This window comes from Phyllostomus discolor, chromosome 15 (genome assembly GCF_004126475.2).
Source record: "Phyllostomus discolor isolate MPI-MPIP mPhyDis1 chromosome 15, mPhyDis1.pri.v3, whole genome shotgun sequence".
Lineage (NCBI taxonomy): Eukaryota > Metazoa > Chordata > Mammalia > Chiroptera > Phyllostomidae > Phyllostomus > Phyllostomus discolor.
Window position 1 is genome coordinate 9,256,040 of NC_040917.2, and position 25,150 is coordinate 9,281,189.

Here is a 25,150-nt window from a genome sequence, read left to right on the forward strand (position 1 = left end):
TTATCTATAAAGTATCTTCTCTTTATTTAAGTTAAACAATTTTTCAAGGATGGTTTCCATCTATAAAATGGACAAAGTACAAGCTCTGTACAGCAGTTCTTTTAAAAAATCAACTGGAAAAAAAATTACCAAACTATATTTTGAATTTGCAAAACGTACTCACAGATGCCATCATCTCAGCGCTTGTGGAGACACGAGAAGGGCCGCCGCCGGGAGGACGGCGGTTTTGCCGCACGGTGCTCGGGGGGGGCTCTCGGGGAAAGGGTGTGCGCTTGTAAAAATGGAGTGGGAGGGCGGGGCGGGCCGGTGACTACAAAATAACGCAACCACAGTAAGTCACTTTGGCACACACTGTGTCATGTAAACATGGCTAGCCTCGCGGGAGCCCGCCCAGCCCACATCTGCTCTCGGCCCCCACGCTGCCCGGGGCCGCGGCCCCTGCCGGCTCAGGGACAGGCAGGGCCAGTCCCGGTGGAACAGGGCTGGCGAGACGGCTGGGCGGGGTGGGGGTGTGGGCAGGGGACCGTCGGGACTGATTACAATTTGTTTTCCGTTAGCGGGGTTCTCTTGCAGCAGTCACGGCTCACAGGGGACAAGCCCGACGACAGAGGCCGGGTGCCGGGCCGAGGGCTCTGGCAGCGCCTGGCTCTGGCCCTGCCTGGATTCAACAGCCTCGCACGGGCGCCCGAGCCTCTGCCAGGGGCCGAGGCGCCGTCCAGCACAGCCTCTGAGGACGTCACGGTGTGAGTTCGTCCAGCCCGGCCTCCCCAGCCGCTGGCAGGCCTCTGGTTGCTCGGCCGGGGGCACGACACATGAGGACAGAGGACAGAGGCGCTGAGCCACGCTCTGTCCCTGCCCCCACCGCAGTGAAGCAAACGCAGGCAGAGGAAGGAGGAGCAACAGCATCCCCTTTCCTCAACGGGTATTCCACGCAGGACCGGGTGGCATGGGCAGTGTCAGCCCAGCGGGGTCTCCGGGACCCCTTCTCACCCTGCGACCTTCCCGGGCCTCCAAAGGGCCTGAAGATGCACTTGGCACACAGGCCCCACCACGTGGGAGCTCGTGGGCTGCCAGTGCGGCCAGCCCTGTGCGGCCAGCCTCTTGGAGACTGGGCATGTGCGGGAGGGCCGGGCAGAGGGGGCGCGTGAAGGAGGGCAGTGGCCAGAACGACCACGGAGCCCTGCTGCAGGGGCCGGTCACTGCACGTGGGGACACCCCCAAGGCAAGGAGGGCTCCGCGGGAACACGGCTGGACACGCAGGCGGACACGCAAGCATCTCCTCTGGTTGTTACTTTCAGTCCGTAACTGTCCGTGGCTCACGCCGACTGCTGCTTCCTCAGCCACAGGCTGCTGTCCAGGCCTGAGGCCCCGGCGCCCACGGGCTGGCAGTGCTGGCTCCCACCCTTCCTGGTGCTCGGCCGGTGCTCCGGCGGCGCCCCAAGGTGGGGGGGGGCTGGGGCAGAACAGGCAGGGCCGGTTCCAGGGCCTGGGCCCCTCGACGGTGTCGCTGGCGCAGCGGGACCCGCACGAGCAGCCTGGTGCCAGCCTGTGACGGCTTCTGACAGCCACTGGGAGCTATGGGACTGTTTTGTTTGTTTTTCCTTAGAGAAAAGAAATTTAATTTAAAAAGACCTAAAGCAGTATGTGTCAAAATAAGCAACCTGTCCAGGTTTACAGCTACCAAGGGCACAGAGAGTGGATTCCGACACACAGCAGTGACCGACTCCCACGCGAAAGCCAACCAGAGGGGAGCCGTCCAGCAAGGCCCCCAGCGGGCCGGGGGCGGGGCGGCCGCACACACGGCTGGGGCCACCCCCGGGGGCACAGGCCACTCCTCCTCTTCCTCCTCCGCACGGCCTCGCGCTGCTTCGTGGAGAATTTACAGATGAGGACGACCTACGGAAACCATAGGGGATGACCGCACGCTCGCTCTTTATGTGTATCTATATGTAGTGTCCCACCACGGAGAAGTTCCGATTCGAGCACAGCGAGGGCGCCGTGCGGAGGGGCCTGTGGCTGGCCGCCGGGGGGCGGGGAGGAAGGCAGGAGCCTGCAGGACGAGCGGCGGCCGGTGGTGCAGGCGCCACGCACGACCGCCACGGGCAGGCAACGGAGCTGCAACCGTGCCCCTTCCCCCTCCGGGTCCCCTGGCCGCTCGCCTCCGTGGTCCTGGGGGCGCCCCTCAGTCTGAGCAAGGCCCGGGAGGAAGCTGGGAGGGACGGGCGGCCGTGGCCTCCGGAAAGGGGGCCTGGCCGCGTCTGCGACTTGCGGAGGGGAGCAGTTCTCCGTCCTGGCCACGCCCCACGCCCGCGTCCGCCCAGCCCCCGGGCCTGGCGGCAGTGCTCCGACCTTCAGACCTTGATGGAATACTGAGGTATATAGTTTCGCGGAAAGTTCGAGAAACACCATCGACGAGGTGACCGGCCATCGGGCGCGGCCCGCGGGGCGGGAGACGGCCGCGGCCGCGGCGCCGCTACTGCTGCAGGTTGAGCGAGAACTTCCACTGCTGGGACAGCGCGGGGCCGCACACCTCCACGCTCAGGCCGCCCGCCTTGGCCGCGCGGCTGTCCAGGCACAGGTTGCTGCCCACGTGCCGCAGCTTGGAGTTGCCCTCGATCTGCTCCCACTTCTGCAAAAGACAGAGGGTGAGGGTCTCACCATGCGAGCACGAGCGAGGGGCCCGCGCCTCCCGTCTCCACGGGCACACAGCTGCGTTAAAAACCGACACACGTTCCTTTCTGGTTTCCGGTTGTGAAGGCCGGGGGTCGGCGGGGGCCCTGAGACGGGGCAGCCACGGGTGCTGCCCAGGGCCCGGGACTGGAGCCCCTGCCCGTCCGCGCTGGTTTGCAGCTCAAAACCTCTCCTCTGCCGGGCCCACTGCGCTCGCCCCGCCCTGCCCCGCCCCGCCCCGCCCCGGGGGTCCCCTCGTCCGAGGCCCATGCTCTCCTGGAGAGAATCTGCATCCATTCAACAGAGGGCTTACTCTGACACTTTTCCCCAAGAAGGGGGCCACAGGAGTGGGACCAGCTCATGGGGGCCCAGGCCGGCCCAAGGCTGTTGAAGGCAGCCCTGCCCGGCCCTGTCCAGAGGCCTGGCCCCGGGAACCGCTCAGGGACCACACTCGGGTGAACCAGAGGCACCGTGCCAGGTGGAGTAACGGGAGGGAGGCTGTGGCCAGAACGTCCAGTGAGGAGCCTGTTTCTATACTGTGTGTCTTCCCCGCTGGCGTGTGAGCTCCTGGGCGGCTGGGAGACGTGGGTCTCGGCCACGCTCCAGTCCCCCAGTGCTCTGCATGGCAGGGACCAGACGATACTCGCTGTGTTCCGAATGTCCCCCTTGTAATAAAACACAGGGTACAATGTCTCCTACTGACGTGTGCGCACCCCCTCCCCCACTACCACCCCCAACCCAACTCAGCCAACCAACCAATCAACCTCAACGAGCAACCCACCCACTCAGTGGCCAGCTAAGCCCGACCCGCCAATCACGCTGCCACGTCAGAAAGCAGAGCCCACGGCCCAGCCTGAAGGGGGCGTCTCAGCCTGTTGTTTGTTCCCACATAAAAATCTCTAATGCTTGTCCTTAAAAAAAAGACAAACCAACCCTTTTTTCCTCCCCAAAGCTCTTCCTTCATTAACGTGGTCTGTGAGTCTAATTAATTTTTTACGCCGTGTGCACTGAGGCTCCTTTCTGTGTTTTTGCAAATCCTTCCGATACCGTGGGAGTCAATTTTCTTCCTCTCGCCTTCCCTTCCCCTCTGACTCACATCACACGCACACACAGACGTGCCTGGAAACCAAATACTCGGACCGGCACGACAGCGCCGCTTTAAGATAAAAACAGCCGAGGCCTCTCCACAAAGGGCAAACGGAGGAGGCAGGGAAGGGAGCAGAGGGGCACAGCGGAGCCAAGCGCGAGGGACCAGACCCCCCACGCAAGGGCCGCGGGCATGCGGAGGACCCCAGCAAATTTCTGTGCAGCCGGCTAACCGGGAGCTCCTGCCCACGGTGAGACCTGGGCGGTCCGGTGGGCATGGGGGAGGCTGTTGGGGCCTGCCTGTCACCCCCCTTCGCCCTGGCTCCCTCCTGCCGCCTGTCACTGCTGGTGCTGTCTCCCAGCCACAGACAGTGTGTCCACGGCTGCCGACACCCACGTGCCCCTCTGAGGGGCCAGGAACCCGCCTGACAAAGAATGCAGGGTGAACGGAGTCTGGCTCCCTTCTCTGGGGGGTGGGGGCCTGTCAAGTGTCAAAGCGTCTGGTAGACAGAGGGTCTTGAAAAGCGGCTGTACCCCGCTGTCCCCCTGCTGTCCCTGGGCGGCAATCTCGCCAGTGTGGACCGTCAGCCTGGAGGGCTGTCGAGGGCAGGCGCGCTCCTGAGACGTCGGGGCTCCACAGAAATGCTGCAGGAACCTCACTGCCAACGGGGACGCTCTCTCTCAGGGGCTACATCTCTGGATGAGACTTAGCATGTGGGAAGGCCCTTCAGGTGCCTCGCCATCCCTGACACTGGCCACTGACCCCTGGCTCAGGGAAGGGTCAGCCTGCGGCCTCCCGCCCGGGGGCATGCCAGAGAGACCAGCGTGAGAGGTGAAAATTCTGAACCGTCTGGAAACAGTAGTGCGTGTGCACACCTGCAGACACATCTGGGTGCGGGTGTGCGTCAGTCTCATCCACGTGGACTTCCTCGCTTAGGCTTTTTGTAAATTAAAACACAACACTTAGTGAACAAACAAACACGTGCACTGGCTCTGTAACACCCAGGGGCACAAGGGAGGAGAACGGGGAGGTAGCCGGACGAGGTGCCGCCGGCCTCAGGTTCAGGCTGCTGGCCCCTCTCCAGCCTGGCTCTCCACGCCGGGGTCCACGGTGCACAGAAACCACCCCGCAGCGAAGCACGCCCCCCACTGGTGACGTGGTTAGTGACCTCGCCTGCTTTTCTAGTAATTAGTTGTAGGTCAGTGCTCCACCAACTTCTCATGAATACAGTCCCGTTCTTTTGTTTCCTAAACAACTCACAAGGGGCCCCCGTTCAGGCGGACGCCCTCCCAGGCCAGCGCACGTGCTGGGCCGGTTTCTGCGCCGGGCCGTGCGTGGCCAGCCACAGCTGCCACCTGCTCAGCCGCGCTTTCAGGTCTACAGGGAAGCGGGGCCACAGGTCACAGCTTTGCGCCTGCCCCTCCCGCTCCCGAGCCTGAGGTCCCCGTGCGTGGAGGATGTGGGAGCAGCAGGTTGTGGGGACCCGGCCACAATGCTCAGCACTCAGACACACACACACCTGCCAGCTGTCGGCACCCCCGATCTCCCCGTGTTCACTGGCATCACCAGATAAACACTTTCGGGGCGCCCACATGCAAGTGCCTGCGCAGCCTGGCTGCTGAAAAGAGGCTTCAGGAAAGGGACCGCCCGCACCGCCGGCCCTGCAGCCCAGCCCCACCGCCCAGCCCTGCGCCAGGGTCCTTACATCCGCGGTGGGAGGGGCACGCCATCCCACAATGTGGCCCCGCCTTTCCCCTCTAGTCAGAGGGTGGAGCCCACACGGAAACAGACCCAGAGGAAACGGGAAGACGTGAGCCAGGACGGTCGGATGACCTCGTGGGAGGAGGAGACAGGGGCAGAGGAGAGACAGCAAACGGTGTCCAGGGCAGGTGCTGGCGGGAGACGCACCCGCCTTCGAGCACTCACCGCCCAGGCCTTCAGGAGCGTCCTGACCCCACGTCTGCCCAGGCATGGGGTTCACTGAGGGCTCCCACATGCCAGGGGCTCCGTGCCGTGTTGAGGTTATGGGGGGGGAGGGACCAGGAGCTCAAGCCAAGGCAGGCAGCTGGGCGTCAGTCCCGTTAAGCACGCGATGCAGGCGGTGGGAGGGGCCCAGGCGCCCCAGGAGCTGAGAACCGTACCTGTCTGCTGTCATTTTCTCGGCAGCCCTGCAGCTTTATGAGCGAGCCGGGCGCCCGGTCCACCACGGTCAGGCACAAGTCCATGTGCTTCACCGACTTCTCCTTGGTCAGAGCCCACTCCTGGAACACAAGACCGCACAAGGTCAGGGGCGCGGGCCAGGCAGGGCCAAGGACAGAGAGGAGGGGGGTGGGGGCCGGAAAGCGGGCGGGGAGCTGGGACTCCGTCCCCGGGGTCAGCTCAGATCCATCAGGCGGCCCTCGGCCCAGGGGCACATCTGCAACTGGGGGTCGTGGGGTCCCACAGTCGGGTGCCAGGGGCTCTGAGACCCTGAGTAGGACGAACAGTGTCCACCACTTTGGCCCCAGTGGGAATCCGAGCGCCCGCCCGTTTTTCTGTCGTTGAACGTGAGCTGTGAACACTGCTGCTCGAGCTGGGGGAGCACAAGACACGCAGGTCAAGGCCGACGTTCTGCCCACATTAGTTCGGAGAGATTCTGTCCCCAGGCACCCCTGGTTTGCAAACAGCGTTTGTGAGTGTAGACTGCAACGTGTAAATATTCCAGGTGACACACAGCACAGGCGAGCAGAACATGCAGTGTGCCGCCTCACAGCTGCACACTGACTGGGCCTACCGATGCTCACGATGTCTGTGAGCCCTGGAACGGGCACGCGTGTTCACATTCACGCCACGCAGCTCGCGGCAGGCGCCTGTGGCGTGCCAGCCCTTTACACGAGGGCCCCACGAGATGCTACTATCATTAACCCCATTTCGCAGGTGAGAAAACTGGGCTGGAAGGTGGACGTAACTGCCCGTGGTTTTAAAAAAGACACACATACACCCGACATCCTCACATGAACCCCGCAAGGGCTGGGACGGAAGGGACAGCACGGCCATTTAGTCTGAATACTAAGCAAGGCCGCCTGGACGGGCAGGAAGCTGGAGGGCAAAGGTGGGTGAGCGTGGCCGCAGGGAGGGGGCAGGCTGGGGGCCTGCTGGGGGCAGGGCCACCGGCGGGATGGGAGGGCGAGGCTTCTGACCTTCCCTCTGGGGCTCGGCCTGTTCGAGGCACCTTTCAACCCCAGCATCTCACCTTTTGTAATAACTAGATTCTGAGTGCACACCATGAGGAATTCTAGGGAAAGTCATTCTGGGTCAGACACATCTGGGGAACTCTGAATTCAGGCCCTGTTTCTCTCCTGCAAATTCCCAAATAGCCTATGAATGGGTCCGAAAGTCGGGGAGCAGAGGGACCCGCTGGGCCTGCTTTCCTCCATGTCCCCGCCCGTCCACATCAGGGCTGCCCTCTGCAGCGCCTTCTCTGGGAAGGGCACACGCAGACCCCGAGGGTCAGTCTGACCGGGCCCCTGCCACCCCTACCCTGCCGTGGTGCTGTCGTCCTGCAGGGGGAGCTGCCAAGGCAGTGCCGCTCTCCGGGATGGCTGCTGTGTGACGAAGGAGTGACCCCTGGCCCTCACTGGGTCCTCCCCACTGTGAATGGGCAGAGGAAACTGGGGACCAGATGGGGGAGGGGAGGCCGCCCTGGCATGGTGAGGGGTCTGGAACCATGGACGGCGGTTGATTTGGTCGGCAGGCCTCTGCTCTGTCACCCCACAGGCACCAGCCAAACTTGTGAACTGTTGCCAGGCGGCCAAGTCTGAGGTGCTGCCCTCCAGACTCAGGTGAGCTCAGCGCCTGGGGAATTAAATCCCTCTGTCTGTCCCCTGTGTTCCCAGGCTGCGTGTCTCCGAGGGTGAAATCATTCCAGTGTTTTCATTGTGGTCACAGACAGAAATGGAGAATATCGACCTGTCCCTGTCCTCACCCCAAAGCCCAGGCGGTGGACAGGGACACGCTGCGTGTGGGAGGAACATGAGCGATGACCACAGCACGTGGTCCCACAGGGCCGCTGTCACGAGAGAGTCCACAGAGGCCACCAGGTCTCCCAGCAGGAAGTGAAACCTCATGTCCCGTCGGGGCCCCAAAGGGCTGAAAGGATGCAGTGAGGTTCCCAGCAGGACGTGGCTTCCCGCTCCCCTTTCTTGGGGGACCCATAGGCACTGTTCCCTCCACCCCTCCCTCCTCTGCTCTGTGTGCCCACCACAGGTCCCTCTCCTGGGCCTGGCCTAACATCTGCAGGGCCTCGGGCAAGAGTGCAGACGGGGACCCGCAGATGGGGCTGCACCCAGAGGCTGGCTGTGTGCTCGCCCGAAGCCCACTGCCTGTCACCTGACCCCTGTCCCCAGGGAGCATCCTTGGTGTCAGAGAATGTCCTCTATGGACACAGTTGAGACCCTGGGAGCCTGAGAATGATACTCACGTGCTGGGCGGACCCTGGGTGCCGGCCTGGAGCAGGAGGGGACGGCCCTCCCGCCTCGAGCCTCCCTGCTCTAACTGAGGCCGTTCCCGGCAACCTCTAGAGTGACATCACCACGTGAAGAAAGGAGGCAAAGTCCTCAGGGGCGGCAGCCGCCCAGGCACCCTCCGGAGGCTGTGGAGCAGCCGATAATACACGGAAGCAGGCACCCTTGTGTACGGTCCTTCGAGGGTTTAAGAAAGGTTCTGGGATCAGTAAACCCGGGGTACACTGAGCTAAGCTGCCTCTTTTATTTATTGTTTTCAGACGGCGAGGCCTTTGAGAGCTGGGCGTGTTTTCAAGGAGACGAGAGTGCAGAGCGCCGCCCAAACCTCACTGTGTGCAGGGCCCACCGCTGCCTCACGGGGGCACCGTCCTCTGGACCCCAAGGGCCTCGGGAGGCCCAGCAAGGCCCACACACTTGCCCCTCCCCTTCTCCCTGACGATGGAAGGTTCTTACACCTCTGGGAGAAGGTGCGTGTGTGTCAAACTGAAGCACGCAATTATCAATATTTTATGTCCTAAGCTATTACTATTATCTACTAAAGCAAGAACAACTACAGCAGCGGCCACAGCGCCCAGGGCGATGCGCCTCCTACTCAGTGGGGACACGGGCAGACGATCGAAGGCACAGACCTGGGGGCTGGGAAAGGCCACCAGCCCCGTGGCCGGGCCCTGACAGTGGGTGACAGTGGGTGCCAGTGGGTGCCGATGCCAGCGCTCTCCCGGCCTGAGGCTACTGGTAGGCCCTGGGCACTGGCCCAAATCTGGGATGTCCCATGGGATCCCGAGGGTGGCTGCAGCCGGACGTGACCAGCAGAGGCCAGGGGCCTCCTCACAGACATCCCTGATGACAGGAGCGACAGGTGGCTAGGACTCAGGGGCCCCTCCCTGCTCTCTCTGGGCCTCCCAGTGCTTGGGTCACCGCCTGCACATACCTGGTTCCCCCCGGCATTGTGACATTCGTAAACTCCAACGACGCCGTCAGCAAAATGTCCCAAAGTGTCGAGGCAGTTGGTTCCCTGCTGCAAGGCCCCAAAAGCGATATCCTGATGGTCGGGAACCCTGGAAAGCAACGTGAGAGCCGTCGGCTTTGGCCCACAGGCCCGCCAGCTCCCAACGCCCACCCCCATGCTGGTGGCGTCCTCCTGGGCAGCAGGAACCTGGAGAGGAAGGACGGACCCGGCACCCAGCCCACCCACCGCAGGCCCACAGGCAGACTGTGTCTGGATTTCCAACCCTCACCGAAGGTTTTCTGTTGGAGGAGGACTGTTTCCATTCCGTCTCAGGGAAATTGTTTTGGAAAGAAAAAAGCTCTTATACTCTCGACGTGTCTGTTGGAAGTCCTTTAGAAAAGCCATTGTACAGTGGTCGGATCCTGCTGCCTCCGTGCAGCAGGCTTAGGGTTTGACCTTTACTGAGGGGGCGGGGCGTGCATGCGTCGATGATTGGGTGACTGGTACGGGCAAAGCCACCGTGCGGGGTAAGGGGGGGGGTGCCGAGCTTCCAGACTGGGCCTGCCTCCAGCTAGCAGCTGGGGGAGCTTCACTCTCTCTCCCTCCGAACCTCGGTTCCCGCTTCTGCGTGTCACCGACCACACGGGCCTGTTGTGGGTTTCCCCTAAAACACTCCATTTTCAGGCCCGCAGCCCACCGCGGGCTCTTCGGAAGCGCTCAGTGAGGGGTGGGGATTGTCTCTGACGTGACGCCCGTGTCATGTGGCTGTGTGTCTCCTGCCCCTGCACGAAGGGGGGGGCGGGGGGGGAGCAGACTGGCCTGCCCGTGGGACACGGAAGCTCCACGGCTGGTCTGAGGCGGTGCAGGGCCCAGCGTCGCCCCAGATCACAAGCGAGCGCAGAGTGGGACTGCATGTAAGGTCCCTCTGTTGGCTGTCGCTACCCACCCAGCTGCAGGTGACTGTGACAGCAAGGTGGACCCCCACAGGGCAGCTGCCCACTGCTGTGCCACCCCCCACTGGCCGGGGCACAGATGGTGACTGGGGCCTCCTGCTGTGACCAGTGCCCTTTCCGTCCCCAGCGAGGCCACCTGTCCTGGAAGGCAGAGGCCCAGTTCCACCGAGCAGCGACACCCCCGAGGCAGGCTGCATGACCCAGCCCTTGCGCAGAGCTCTGGGACAAGGCTCCGAGGGAGCTGCTCCTGTGAGGGTAACGATGGCCAGGTGCTGTGGGGGGCTCTGGGGACATTATAATAAGGCATGTGTCCCATGAAGCCTGCACCTGTCTGGCAGTCTCCTTGAGAAGATGACATTCTGATAGAGCTTGAAACCCGCAGACCCACGGGCCCTCTGAGAAGGGTGTCCCTGCTGCCCGGGGACAGGGGCCTCGGCTGGGACACGGGGGCAGGGAGGCACCCCGGCGAGCAGAGACTAAGTGGGCAGAGAGGAGCGAGGAGGGTGAAGCCCCAGGAGCCGGACCCGGGAGGCCGGCCGAGGCACCTGGCAGGGAGGGACGCAGAGCAGACGGCCTGGGGGGACTTGGGGGCCGCTCCTCAGGCCCGTCACTGAGCCGGTCAGACAAATCGTCTGGGTCACTGAGCCTGTCTCTCACCGGCGGGGAGCAAGCTCGATGGGGTGCCGACCCGGAACTGTTTCAGGTCTCAGAAGCATGGGAGGGTCACGCGGCAGAGGGGGCAGGAGGCACAGTTCAGGGGGTGCGTTCTCCGAGGTGCTTGGGGACAGCTGCGGGGCAGGGACATGGGGTTCTCACGGGGTCCCCGCTCTGGCCTCTGACTGAGCACACACCTCTCTCTATCTCATGAGGCCTCACCGCCTCTCTGACACCTGTTGCTCCCGAGCCCTGAAAGTTAACACCCTGCCCCTCGGCACTTACCTCAGCTCCGGGTAGACGTTCTCAAGGTACCACTTGAACGGCTTGCAGCTGAGTTTCTTCCGAAGCTCCAGGCGGCTCTGAATACTGGAGAGGAAACAAGATTCTGTCGTGGATTTTAAAGCCTTGCGGGCTATTCTCATCAACCTTGGAGACCTGCCCATGAGGACGGGGCTGGGGCCGGCGGTGGAGCCTTAACTGTCCACACCGGTGTCCCTCTGACCCCCCCCCCGCCCCCCGCCAAGCAGAGGGCGCCCTCAGACACCTGGTGGCTGTTCTCACCTCTGGCTGCAGAGCGGTTCTTGGGGCTCAGGCTGGCCATGGCCCCCCTCCATGGCCCTCTCCCAGGGTCCCCAGCGCAGTGGCACGAGCGCGCACAGCTGACACTTACTTGCCGTAAGGGACGTTTCTGGCGGAAGGCACTGCTGCGTAGTAGAAATTCTTGTACTCGTCCATCCAGACCTCTGCTGCCCGGCGGGTGTTACTAGAAACAAAGCAAATCTCCTTGAGCTGCGTGCGGTCTGCGTTCTGGCCGCCGGCATCCCTCGGCACCCGTCTGCATGGAGAGCCGCTCGGGAAGGCAGGTCCCTCCCTGGGGGCTGGCAGCTGTGGCAGTGACGCGGACCACAAGCTGCCCCCCGCACCCGGCACCCCGGCTGTGACGGCGGGGAGCTGACATTCAGCGGGTGCTCCCCAAACGGGGAGGACTTGCTTTCTCGTCTTTCACGGAACACGGATGACCAGGGAGCAGGAGTCAAAGCCAGGGTTCCGGCCCAGGCGGGGATTTCAGAGGAGGGGCTGGGGCTGCAGCGTAAGGAAGGAGAAGGGGGTCATCCTGCGACGGCGTATGAGGTGCCCACGGAAAGCTGGCACCAGGGAGCGCAGCCCGAATCCTGGGCCTCTGTGTCCTTTACCGTCGTGGTTTCCCCACCACGAGGCAGCTCTGGGGAACAGGTAAGAAGAGGTAAGGGCTTTCACTAAAATGACTTTCTTTTCTGCAGACTGAGGAGAGGATCCTGTTTGCACAAGAAAGGGACATGAAGGGGACAGTCGCTTTATGCCCCACATCTGGGGCCCCCCTGGCCGGGGCAGGAGGGATGCAGACAGAACAGGCTAAACATTCTGCTTCAGCACAACACGTGTGCACTGTGCGGTCTGCACTCAGCAGCAGCTTTAAAACGCTCTCTGGGAGACAAGCGAGGCATCCTCTCCACCCCCCAGTGCACTCCCACCCGACTTGAGAGTTTTCTTTTTTTGGTGGGGGCACCAGATCAGCTCCTGGGCGACCCAAAGCCTGGCTGCCACCCTTCATTCCCCACCCTCCGTCTCCCGCCTCTGCTGACCCATCAGTACCCCTGGCTGCCCTAGAAGCAGCGGGAGCCCGACCCCCACGGTCCCGGCCCGGGTCCAAGCCACCTTGTCTCTCGCCTGGATAGTGCAACAGCTCTCTGGAGTCACCTGCCTCTGAGCCCGCAGAGGAGGGAGGGACAGGCGCACCACCTTGTCATCCTGGTGTCACCTCCTTGCCACCCTCCTCCGAGCCAGAGGGCCCTCTCTGAGGCTGAAAACAGAAGGCAGGCGCTGCCCGAAACCCCCACTGGCTGCCCCCACCTCCCCTGCACCAGAACGCACCGCTCCTGCCTCAGTTTCCTGCCACCTACAAGGCAGGCCTGGGCTGGTCCTGTCTCCTGCCCGTCTCTTGCCCCTGCTGTCCAGGCTCCAGTCACACCCAGCATCCTGCTGAGCTGCAGCGTGTGGGCCTGCTCATCCTGTCCTGTCCCCGTATACCTCTCCTCCCGGTGACCTCGGCCCGACTGCAGGGCCACAGCCTCGCTCTCCACGGCACTGGCTGGGCGTCCGAAACAATCCCACCTGGCCGATCCTACCTGGCCTTGCAGGTGCTCGGCTGACCAGCCCTGCCTCCTGGAGGCCGGGACAAGTGGCTTCCACACTGTTCTATCTTTAGCAGCTGTGGGATTCCCTAGGGGAAGGTGTGGTTCCCACGGATTAATAATTGCTATTCTTTCTTCAGAAAGCTCTTAATGTTGGCTAAAACAGCTCCATTAGCTATGATGAATCATATCTATATATTACGAGGTCTTTCTGGCTTGAATTTACTATGGCTTGACTTTAACACTGTTCATATACTGAACCTTGAATAGCAACCTGTAATAAAATAGTGTAAGATCTCTCCCTTAAAATAGCATTTTCTCACAGCATTTCTGGGTGGCCCGCCCTGAGGGCTTTCACACAGGCGTGGGTCTCTCTGACCAGCCCCACGGGCACCAGGACAGAACAGTCCGTTGGCCCCCAGCCACCTCGAGCTGCCCCTGTCCTCACCTGCTCCTACCCTGGGATGTCTCCATGTGACCGTCGTGTCTTGCAGAGACGGCCCTGTAGGTGGCGCTGCACAGGACACAACCTTCCGAGACCACACCTTTGTCTCACTCAGCGTGATGCCCGTGCGAAGTGCCTGGGGCACGTGCATGGGTGGCTGTTCCCCGTCCCTGCAGAATGGTGCACCACCGAAGGACCTGTTTCTGCGTGGTTCCAGGTGGGCTCTGGTCCGCGTGGTGGTCAGCAGTACACTTGTGCCTGCTCAGCCTCTCAGCCACTTACCGGGCAAAGACGGTGCCGCTGCCCCCGGGGAAAGTGTAGGGGTGCTGCTTCCGGAACACGTGCCCCACGCGGCTGCAGGGGATGATCTCCAGGCTGCCGCCGCACTGCCACACGCGGAAGGAGATCTCTAAGGTGGGGAAAGGGACAAGGTGACCGGGTGCTCTGCGTGGCAGCCGGCCCCAACAGGGTGCAGATGCCCAGCCCCCAGCCCCCAGCCATGGGAGCCCTCGCTGCTGAGGGAGTCACGTGTATCGGGCAGCCTCTTCCCAGAACACGGTCTGGAGTATCCCACAGGGGGGACAGCTCCCACAGCCCGGATCTCCAGGCCCTCGTGACCCAGGCAGGAAAGCACGTGCAGGTGGACCTCCTGATTGGCCAGACTGCAGTGAGTATTCCTGATTGGCCAGATTGCAGTGAGTATTTCTGACTGGCCGGACTGCAGTGAGCATCCCTGATTGGCTGGAGTGCAATGAGTACTCCTGACTGGCCGGACTGCAGTGAGTATTCCTGATTGGCTGGACTGCAGTGAGCATCCCTGATTGGCTGGACTGCAGTGAGTATGCCAATGTACATGTATATCAAATCATCAACACATATGTCTTGAATGTCCACAATTTTAAGTGGTCAGTTACGCCTCAATAAAGCTGGAGAGAAAAAGAAGGTGGGAAGAGCTCACACTTCGGCTTGCTGGGAGGGCGTCTCCTCTGTAGCAGTGTTTTGTACAGACACTATCAAGTGGTGCAAACAGAATTTACATCCCATCGTTGAAGAGTCTGCGTTTCCCTTTAGCAGCTTTCCTGTATTCTAGCATCCTGCCCTCTCGGGACAACGTATTTTAATGCCCAACCCAAGACTCTTCTAAGAACAAAGGGGATGCTATTCATACTGATGCGGGGGACTGATTACGCCCAATGCAGGGTCACTCTAAGTCCCTAAAAACGTTTTCCAGGTGGCACCCTGCACACCACAAACTCTCGCCTGTGCCTTCAAAGCTCCCAGTGGTCATTTCCGCCCTTCCTGGTGGGCAGGAAAGGGGCGTGGTTTCACGGGAATTGGAAACTGGCTGGTGGCGGAAGCCATGTGGCTGGTACGTACCCAGGTTCTCACCGCCCCACACGTCCATCATCATGTCGTACTTCCCCAGCTCTTCAAAGTAGGACTTATCCATCACAAACAGCCCTCCAGCAATCATGGGCGTTCTAAAGAGGCAGGGGGGGGGGAACGGAAGGGGAGGCCAAAGGTCAAGGTTAGCTCACCAGCACTGTCACGCCAAGGTCTTGACCACACTCTGACATTAAAAACAACCACACGGTGTCATTCTTTGCTCAGGGCCCTTGGTGCCACTCTGCTTCACCATCCACTACTGTCTTCGAATGCCTCCCCACCTGCCCTGTGGGACACCCCCACAGTGCAAGGGGCTGGACTGAGTCCCGGATACAGTGACCATTGGGGCTGCTGGCACCTGCTGACTAGGCGCCCTAGGCAAGGTCTCGGCCCTTCTGCGCCCAGTTTCCTTAGAAGGCTGCAAAAACACCACCATAAAGCAGCCCTCACACTTAGGACACGCTCGATGACATCAGCTGTCTGAGATAGTCCCTCAAGGAGCAGGCGCCTGCCTCCTCTGTCTGAGGGACCCGCATCGACCTCACTTCCCTGTCAGCTGGGAAGGGTTAACAGAATGTTTAGAGACCTCCTACTCCATCCCAGCAGAGATGCTGTGAGAATAATTCAGTGTCCAAGTGCTGGAAATGGTCTACAGCATGCTGGTGCACAGCACGCTACAGAGAAACCGGGCAGAGTGATGCTGGGCTGGCAGGTGGGCCTCAGGGTCACAGCCCACTCTAAGGTGGTGGAGGTGCTTCCTGACTCCCCGTGTGGACCCTGGTCCCGGCCTTGGAACCGAAAAGCCAGAAAGTCACCTCCTCTGTGGGCAAGCAGGAGAGCGGACCTGGAAGGGCAGCTGCAGAGGGGCACCCTGCCAGGCCCAGCCCCAGCCCCCTCTTCCCGGGCCCCTGGGGTCGACTCGGAGAGCCTCCCTGTGTGGGAAATGCTCTGCATCAGGAACGTGGAGACACTCAGGACGGGTAGGTCTGCCTTCCGTATAAGCATCGTCTGAACACAGAAATCTGCAGATGCCCCGCTTGACTGACAAGGAGGATATGGAGCTGGGGGCTCAGAGGGGGAGGAGCTCCGTCAGGCCCCCAGGGCAGGGCCAGAGCCGGGGTCTCCTCTGTGATCCCGCACTTACTTTATGGGGGCGACGGGGTTCCCCTGCCGGGCCCTCCTCTGCTCGGGCGTCATGTAATCCCACTTGAACACCAAGTTCCAGTCGAAACCTGCCGAGCACAGGAGAGAGACGCGGGCGCTGACACGCTGGCCATTTGCTCCCGGCGCCCGCCAACCCTCACAGCTTAAAAATGCTGGACGTGAGGGTAAGGCTCACTGGAACTAGAACAACGCAGAAAACACGACAAAACACACAGAGATGCGGCAGGGAGGGAGGGGGTGACCGGGGAGGAGAGCGGCGAGGAGGGCACACTGGAATTTTCTTTCCCGCGAGAGCCTCCTCCGGGCTCCTTCTTTCAAACGTGCGTGACGGGATTTTCCAGAAGCTGCAGGACACGTGACGCCAGGGCTCGGAGGACAACGGGACTTGGACTCGCGTCAGCACGTGTTTCGTCAAGTTCTCGGCTTTGCTTTCTAACATAGTGAATGCCGACATCGGCACGCACACCACCAGAGGCTCTCTGGGGCCTCTGCTACTTTTAAGGAAGGTAAGTCGTTCTGGGGCTCCGTGGGGGCAGGGTTTGAGGGCACACACCCGGAGGCTGCAAGGACCTACAGGACATGGGGGTGGCAGTTCGGACACAGGTTACTGGACGTGAAGCAGGACCTGGGTGGCCTGGGTAGAGAGAAGGGGCCAGAACCAACCACACGTCGGGTGAGATTGGCAGGACTTGGTGACTAGGGGAGACCAGGTGTCCACTGGGTGACCAGGTGGGTGGGTTTGCCACCAGGACACTCAGGCTGCCAGAGGGGCTGCAGGAGAGGGGAGGCTCCGGCCCCCCAAACTGCTCAAACCTGAGCCCATGGGCCTGTCACACAGCACCCACCAGCTCTGTGGGCTCCTCACCCCAGACGCCTGGGATGGGGGGGCAGCTGAATCCTCTCTGATGACAAGTGACCCCAGAACTGTGCTGAGCCACATGAGCCACTACAGCGACAGAAGTTCAAAGAGCTACAAGAAGAACAGGAAACCCGAGAAGCCCTCGGAGGAAGCAAGGCCGTTCCTCGCTCTTTACGGCACTGTGCTTGCTCAGCTCAGGTGCTCCGAGGGCAGGTGCCACCATAGAGTTACACCTGCCGTCCCCGTCACCCGTGACACTGAGGGGGCCGTGCTCAGGTGCCCTGCAGACAGAAGAGCAAGACGGGGGGACCAGGAGTGGCACCTACCGCCTTTCAGGTCGGCGGACGCCCCCACGTACTGGAAGTTGTCCATGTTGATGACGTCGATGATGGGCGACACGACCCGGGTCCTGTCCTGCAGCAGGAGGGAGGAAAGGGCGAGAGTGGCCGTCAAATCCAACCGAGGGACAGAGGGAGCCAGGACGAGGAGGGAACGGCTCCCCGAGATGGGATGCGGGGGCCACGGGACAGTCCAGGCCTCTGTTCTCTTGGTCGGAGGCCTGGACGACACCCGTGTGTCCCCGGGGTCCTTTTCTGTTTTCCCAAATGTCTCAACTTCAGCCCCCGAGTTGCTTTCATTCTGCGCTCAGCTGCGCTTGCCCGTGGGTGATCCGTGAGCGGCAGTAAACCTCAGGGGCGGACTGAGATGCCCGCACGGCCAAGTCAGGGGTCTGTTCCTATGAGCACAGACGTGCAGAGTGCCAACACGACCCCAGCACAGGGCAACTAGTGCGGAGGCACCAGAGGGCTCTGGATTCTAAGCCTGCCCTACCCGTGATCCTGCCACATAAGACAACGTCCCCCCAGCACTGACACATGTCTCTGTGCCGCCCTGCCACTGTTCTGGTGCAAGACTTTATGAGCACGAGGCCCTTCAACTGCCCTGCCTCTCTGCGTCCGGACAGCTGGCGCCGGTGGGAGACACGGCCCCATGCCAGTGGCTAACGAAGAGCCAGTGCGTTCCTGCACCGGCTGAAGAGCCCCGTGTTGGCTGTGAGACAGACTCCAGGACAAAGATCAGTGGGAGAATCAGCGGTGTCCGAATGCGGTGCATCAGAGAAACACACGAAGAGAATACTGTGAAGCTCCCGCGCCACCCAGGTGCAGATTTACAGGGAAAACCCCATGACCCACGCGGGGCACGGAGCGCAAAGAATGAAACCCTCGACGCCCGGCTCGGTCGGGGCCCGGGTGTGGGAGCTTGAGAACAGGCTTCGCTCTGCCTCTGGGTCCACCTCGCTTCTCTCTGTCTCCTTTGGTAGGACCGGCACTGGCGAGAATGACTGTCCCCCCACCCCTCTTCCCACCCTCCCTTTCAGGAGGGGCCCTGAAACAGTTCTGACGGTGCCTTTGCACCTCCAGCGTCTTGGGTGCAGCCCGCCTGCGGTCTTGGCTTTCCTGGCACAGCCCGGCAGGGTGAGAGGTCGGCGGTGGGAGCCAGGAGGGCTCTACCCGCAGCAGGGAGTGAGCACGTTGTAAGACGCCTCGTCCATCTAGCGCTCGCCGAAACCTGTTCTGCCACCGGTGTGACTTTCAGTTAGTCACTCAGGTGCCCTGACCCCAGGTCCCTATCTGTCAGATGGGAGCGACCCCTGGATTAGAGGTCACGCACGGAGTGTCCAGCACGTAGTTAGTGACTATGATGATCATAAAGCCACCAGCCTGTGGTCACTTAGTGTCTGGTGACTTACTGCCTGTCAGCTCTCTTTGCTGCCATAAAAGAGAATCATCAGTTGTTCACTTTGTGTTTCTCCGGCACGTTCATTAGGTTTGCTATTTCACTCCAGGAAAGTGCTTTCTTAGCAAGAAGGAGAGAAAGTCAACAGGCAAGCAGAAGGCAAGAGAAAGGAGAGAAGTCCAGATGTAAACGCCAGGGGTGATGTCTGCAGGCACGCCCAGGGTGCCTGTAGAATGCTGGCAGCCCCCCCAAGGAGCCAGCACCTGTCCTCCTGCGCACCGCCCCCCACCCCCCGCAACCCTCAGCCAGCAGCAGCAGCAGCAGCAGCAGCACTCACATGGCGCTGGCTGGACGCCAGGCAGGGGTCCTAACCCCTTGGCCCCTTTGCCTCAGAGAGCTGGCTGCAAAGCTGCAAGGAAGGAAGATCCCCTAAGAAAAGGGTCTCACACCCATCAGGGGCTCACCACCCTCTGCTGATCCTCTCTGCCTCCTTTCGAAGTGAGGTGCCCCCCAGGGAGAGCCCCACAGAGGACCAGTGTCCCAGAGGCACCTCTCCCTGTCTCCAGCGTCAAGGAAAACCGCAGCCCGAGCCCAGCCTCACCTCGGCCACCCGCTCCAGCAGCGGCTCCAGCCAGTGCTCGTTGCACTCACAGTGGCTGTCCAGGAACGTCAGGACCCGGGCCTGGGCCGCGTCAGCGCCCCGGACCCGCGAGCGCATCAGGCCTGCGGGAGGGAGTTCGAAAGCACGTCAGGGGAGAGCGGAGAGGGCACCCGAGAGAAAGGCGAGATTGCGCACGCAGCACGTGCACCACCCTGCCCCTGTCCCTGAGGCTCCGCAGTTCTCCTGCTGGGCAGTTACCTGCACACCACACAGTAGGGTCAACGCTGCCCCGAGGGCACCGAGAAGACTACGTTCTCAGAACTGCTGCCTTCTGAGAACGGCCCTCCCACCACTGGAGTCTCCTGTGTCAGGCAGCGGAGACGTGGAGCTTTGAAAGCCACGCTCCTCTGTCGGAGCCACAGGGTTTTCCGCAGAGCTGGGCGGGGGACGGACTTGCCACGTGCTAGCATGTTGATTTCAACGGTGACCAACGAGCAATGTTGCAAAGACATCACAACGCCCAGTTTTCTAGCTTTTACACCAAATTAGTTATAGTATTTGTGATCTGTTAATAATATACATTTTTAAGTCACACACAGTCTTGTAAACGGCATATTTGTCCCTGGACAGTGTGGTCACAAACGGCTTTCCTACGTATGCTGGGCTTTACATACGAAGGTGGTGTGACTGCTCACAACCGGCGAGAGCCAGGGTCTTAGGTTCCTTTACACGCAGTGGTCACAGTGGGTGTTCGGGGCTGTTCACGGAGCTGGCGCCAGAGCAGGGGACAGAGGAAAGATTTCCCTTTCTGGGGTGCAGGTGGGGCACATGGGTGAAGGGGGTCAAAAGGTACAAACTTCCAGTCCTAAGCTCTGGATGTGATGAACAGCACAATGACTATAGTTAACCACAGGGTACTGTACATTTGAAAGTTGCTGGAGTAGAGTTTAAAAGTTCTCAGAAGAGAAAATAAACTGTAACTACTTGAGGTGATGGATGTTAATGAAACTTGCTGCGGTGGTAATCGGCGTACAACATACACATGTATCCAATCGTTATGTTGTACGCCTTGAGCAGATACAATGTTACACATCCATCATGTCTCAATAAACCTGGGAAAAGTAAAAGAAGTGGGCAGGACAGTGGGAATGGAGAAAAAGCCCACGAGTCACACAGAGAGTCAGATCACGAATGTGGACCTGGCCCGCCGCTGCCATCAGACAGCCGTACGGCTGTGGAAAAGCCGCCTGGCCTCTTGGGGCCTTAACATTTCCAGCCGTAAAATGAGAGAGCAGGATGAGGTCTTCAGCTTTCAGAGCGCGCCAGAATCATCTGAGTAGCTCATAAAAGGCAGATGCCTGGGCCCCGCCCCTAGAAATCCAGACCTTTCCATTTAATTGTGGGCACGGCCATCTCTTAAGTTCTCCGGGGATTCTAACAAGCTGCCGGGTCGGAACTGCCGGCCCAACCAGACCCCGGGCCCTGACACCGAACCTACGGCTGCTCTTCCGCTGCCAGGACAGTTCAGGCAACTGATTTCCTCCACCGCCTACCGGCACTGCTGTCAGCCCTGGTGTGGCTGTTTAAACGATGGGGTCTACACACACACACACGCACATACGTGCACACGCATGCACAGGTGCTGTGTGTACATCTTCTCGCCTGGCCGTCATGCCTGTCATCGGCTCCACACTGCGGCCCCTCCCACCCCTTCCCAGACACTGCATCCGTGTGGGTTTGCCCACAGGAACTGCCTAACGTATGGCAAATGGAAAGTTTACATTTAGCCATTTTTTTTTGATCCGTGAGTGGTTTAAAGGCACTCTGAGGTTAGCGAGTGATCTGTCAGTAGTAAAATGCCAACAGGAAAAATATCTCTCTGCCCTGCACTTCTCTGGGTTCTTCCCTGTGCCGGCGGACACTGGGGGTTTAAATCCAAAAGGTGCACGTGGCTTGTTTGGGGCTGGATGCAAACACGAAGTGCAAGATTTCAGTTTGATCTCAAGACCTGGGTGGACTGTAGGCTCAGGACACAGGTGTGAGTCCAGCACACAGAGCTGGCTCGGGGGCCAGGCAGCCCCACTGTGCACGGGCGCAGAACATCTGGGTGGATGATCTCACACTTGGTTAAAACACGGTGCTGATGGCGTGGCCCTCGTGGGCTAAAGCACCTTATTGGCTGATTAGAGTCTTGCTAAGGAAAACCGCATGCCTTCACTCCAGCTGGACCACACAGGGAACCAGAAGAAAGAGCAGACATCGATCAAAGAACACAACCGCCACGCCAGGACCAGCCGTTGGCCGCCAACGGCCAACCCTGTTTAAAGTTCGGCAATGTCTCTATGCAGAGACTTCTCAGGCCTCTGGGGGAGCCACTGAGCTCTCTCCCGGCACGGACGCCATGGATGCTGACGCACCCTGCGATGCCAGCTTCCTGTCCCAACACTTCAAAGCAGCTCTGTCCCCCATGGGGCCACTCTTTTAAGCACCAATAAAGTGGACTCAGAGAGCCTAGCTCCAGCAAAGACAGGACTGACTGCAGTGGAGTCTGAGGCTGGCATTTGCAAAACACCATAAGCGTGTAACTCTGGCGCTCGCCCCCTTTTTTTGGATGGCTCACCTTTGGCAGGCTGTCAAATTGACTCTTGGTTATTGTATCAGATGCCTGGAGCATGGAGTCATTCAATTTCCCATCGCTAAATCTTCGTTTGTTCTTCTAAACTCTAGTAGTACCCAGGGGAAAACCCCCTAGGTTGCGAGGGGAAGAAAGAAGCCCATTTTCTACATACGTAAACAAAACTGTCATTTGAACTCTTGCCCTAGCACACACACAGTTTCAATTAGTTCAGCTTGGAGTGTCTTTCCCATGTTCGCCGGGAGAGGCTCCGAAGAGGCTCTGGTAGCGGGAAGCGACAGAGAGACGACCCAGCTCGTGGTCCCTTTAGCTGAAACCTTTATTTGGGGTGTCACTGGGCCCAGGAAAAGTCAGAGTTCAACGCTCTGGTTCTGAATTGAGGGTCTTACCTTCTCGCCGGTCATTTCTGAGAACCCGCACTTTTTCGATTTTCCCCAAGAGCGCCCCGTCCTCCGCTGGGGAAAGAAAAGAAGCAGAGCGCTCGAACCTCGAGTGTGCACAGGGCTTTGCACTAGAGCAGCGAGCCCTGACCATCGGCGGGCGTCACGCAGAGGCACCTCTCCTCTCCGCGCCCCGGTTCCGGCCTTTCAGAAGCGTGTCACTAGCGGCCACACTCCCGAAGGCGGGCGCCGGGGAAGGGCCAGCGCAGGGGAGAAACTGGTCTTGGTACTCACCGTCGTTGCTGTAATCGTCCACCAGGATGATTTCTTTTATGAGGTGGGGCGGGCTCTTCTTCAGCACGCTGAGGAAAGACAGAGAGATCAAGGCTGTAGGCCTCTGGGGTGGGGGTGGGGTGATCACTTTGGGTGGGGAATTCTCCTATCTTGGCCCCAACCCTTGGCCGCAGGAGACATCGGCCCCCCCTTGCTCTGCACACCCAGGTGACCTGCCTGCCCCGTGGCCAGCCCCGACCTGACTGTACTGGGGACCCAGCCTGCGTGCAGTGCCCGTGCGAGGGAACGCCCTCTGGGAGCTGCAACAGGCGGGCAAGAGGGGGCATCCTCCTGGCCTCACCTGACCACTGTCCTCAGCAAGGCCGACCTGGCTTCATTGTGGAACGTGATCACCACGCTGGTGGCCGGCAGATCCACCCGCCACTGCTTCCGCTGACACCTGAGGAAGAGAAAGTCCGTCCTCTACACAAGGGACCCCGAGCAGCCCCTGAGCACAGGCAGAGCGACCGGCCAGGATGGACACTCCGAGCCGAACCTGTTGTCTGCAGGAGACTCGGGCCTGTTCTGAGACGCAGTGACAGCGAGACACGAGGAAATGGCAGAACCCACGGGCAGGCACGTCACAAAAGATGAAAGACTTCGGGGCAATGTATCACACTGAGAACGTGTGTCTGCCACGGCGAAGGAAACGGCGCTTTGACACCGTGAGACCCCATTTCCCGTCACATGAGGAGATGGGCTGCTTACGCGTCCGTGGGGGAGGTCACTCCTGGGGGCTGGGACCAAGGCGTTGCTGCCCTTCCCTTGTTCTCGCGTGGCCTACAGCAGGCACGAGGGACGCCTGTGCGGCTTCACGCGGCTGTCTCTGGCACCTGGCACGGCCCCCTGACCGCTTCCCCTTACCCCGCCAGGCCGGCTCCAAACAACGTAGGGGGTGCTGGTGCAGGGGGAGCGGCACGTCGGCTCTCGGGAGAGCCCTGAATGGTGCGGAACACGGCTATTTGGGGACCAGGGCGGCACACTACGGGCCGGTCACAGTGAGGCACTTCCCAAGCCAGGCTCTAACACCCGGAATGCAAGGGCACAGACGGGCTCTTCTGCAAACCGGGACTCGGACACCTCCAGGGGAAGACGCTGACTGACTGCTCAGAAGCAAGCGATCCACACAGCCGCAATAAACCAAGGAAGCCCGCTTTGTGCTTCTGACCTAACTGCTTTTTAAATGCACCGATTTACTTGCTCGTTTTCACCATTTGCTATTGCTACCATCCCCTACAGACAGAAATGGCCAGCTAAGTAGGACCAGGCTCCGCAGAACCCACGAGGGACCCTTCCAGGCAAGCCCCACAGACGCTGAAGAACACGCACCCAGAGAGGTGATGTTCCGAGGGACCCCCAGAGAGCACCGCGCTGAGGCGGGCTTAGAGCATCCCATAGGCTTCCAGCCTGGAAGGGCCGCAGGGAACAGTCCAGTGCGGTCGGAGGGCCCTCAGAGTTGCCCAGCTGCTGACACCACGGATCCAGCTCAGAGAGAGGCTGGGACAGAGAGCTAAGGGGCCAAGCACCCTTGGCCCTAGGAAACTGCTCTCGACCAGTCCTTAAAAAACAAAACAAAACAAAACCACCCTCACCTGGAGATATATTTATTGATGTTGTGGGGGGTGGGTAGAAAGAAAGAGAAACATCAGTAACCTCATGTAAGCACCCTGACCGGGGACTGAATCTGCAACCTGGGTTCATGCCCTGACCAGGAATAGAACCCACAACCTTTTGGTGTCTGAACAACGCTCTGGCCAGCTGAGCCACCCAGCTTGACTGGTCATTTTAATGCCAAGGTGGAGGAGAGTGTGAACGAGTCTTGCTGCGAGCCTGCAGTAGGGCTGGGACTTGTCACTCAGCCCCAGGACGGGCCCCCAACACCAGCCTTCAGGACCCGGGAACACGCCAAAGTCACGTCCACTGCCACCGGGGTCGGAGCAGCTGAAGCCCTTCCCTAGGCGGGCGCACCTGCAGAGATTCGCTTTGCAACTTAGCTCCCCTGCAGTGTCCCACAGCTGGGAAGGAAGGGCTGCCTCCAAGAGTGGGAGGTGTCCCCCTGCAAAGGGACGTCAGTGGCAGGAGGACGCGGGTGTGTCAGACTCTCTGCGGCCACGGCCATGGCCACAAGCACTTCGGCAGCGGCGACAATGACCAGCGAGTCCACGCGAAGGAAAACGGCCAACAGACGCCAACTTCCCCTCCTGCCTGGCAACACGACTTCTGAGAAGCAGATTGTGAAAATGAGCAAGAAAATCAGTGCCATTAAAAAGCAATTAGGTCAGAAATCACAATATGGGCCTCTTTTCTTTATTAGAGTTGTACGGACAGCTTGACTGTAATGAATCACGAGAAGACGGCGTAACCTGCCAGTCGTCGCTGCCTGGGGAAAATACTGCTGGAATTAACACTGTGCTTCGTTAGAGCTGATGGCTAAGTCTTCAAGGACAAGCTGACTGACAGGCCAGCACCCCGCCCCCCCTTTCAGAATTAGCTGATTGTTAGATGAAGGAAGACTCTGAGCTTCACTGTAAACAAATTACCAAAGAATGTCGCCCCCTGGACCTAGATCTGTAATGCTAATGACAGAAATCCTGGTCTGCACAGCGGGGGTGCTGGGCCCG

General features: G+C 60.4%; 1 protein-coding gene across 1 annotated transcript in view; it reads right to left on the reverse strand.

Moving 5' to 3' along the window:
* GALNT2 (polypeptide N-acetylgalactosaminyltransferase 2) overlaps nucleotides 1–25,150 on the reverse strand; it is a 156,381-nt gene continuing 131,231 nt past the window's right edge. Inside the window, exons 4-16 of the mRNA XM_028531365.2 lie at nucleotides 22,831–22,929; nucleotides 22,491–22,558; nucleotides 22,206–22,271; nucleotides 19,182–19,303; nucleotides 17,170–17,257; nucleotides 15,965–16,052; nucleotides 14,812–14,915; nucleotides 13,717–13,843; nucleotides 11,489–11,581; nucleotides 11,101–11,184; nucleotides 9,191–9,317; nucleotides 5,899–6,018; nucleotides 1–2,629 (exon numbers count right to left, since the gene is read on the reverse strand). Of these exons, the coding sequence (XP_028387166.1) occupies nucleotides 2,474–2,629; nucleotides 5,899–6,018; nucleotides 9,191–9,317; nucleotides 11,101–11,184; nucleotides 11,489–11,581; nucleotides 13,717–13,843; nucleotides 14,812–14,915; nucleotides 15,965–16,052; nucleotides 17,170–17,257; nucleotides 19,182–19,303; nucleotides 22,206–22,271; nucleotides 22,491–22,558; nucleotides 22,831–22,929 (1,342 nt within the window). The 3' untranslated portion in view covers nucleotides 1–2,473. The remainder of the gene's footprint in view (nucleotides 2,630–5,898; nucleotides 6,019–9,190; nucleotides 9,318–11,100; nucleotides 11,185–11,488; nucleotides 11,582–13,716; nucleotides 13,844–14,811; nucleotides 14,916–15,964; nucleotides 16,053–17,169; nucleotides 17,258–19,181; nucleotides 19,304–22,205; nucleotides 22,272–22,490; nucleotides 22,559–22,830; nucleotides 22,930–25,150) is intronic.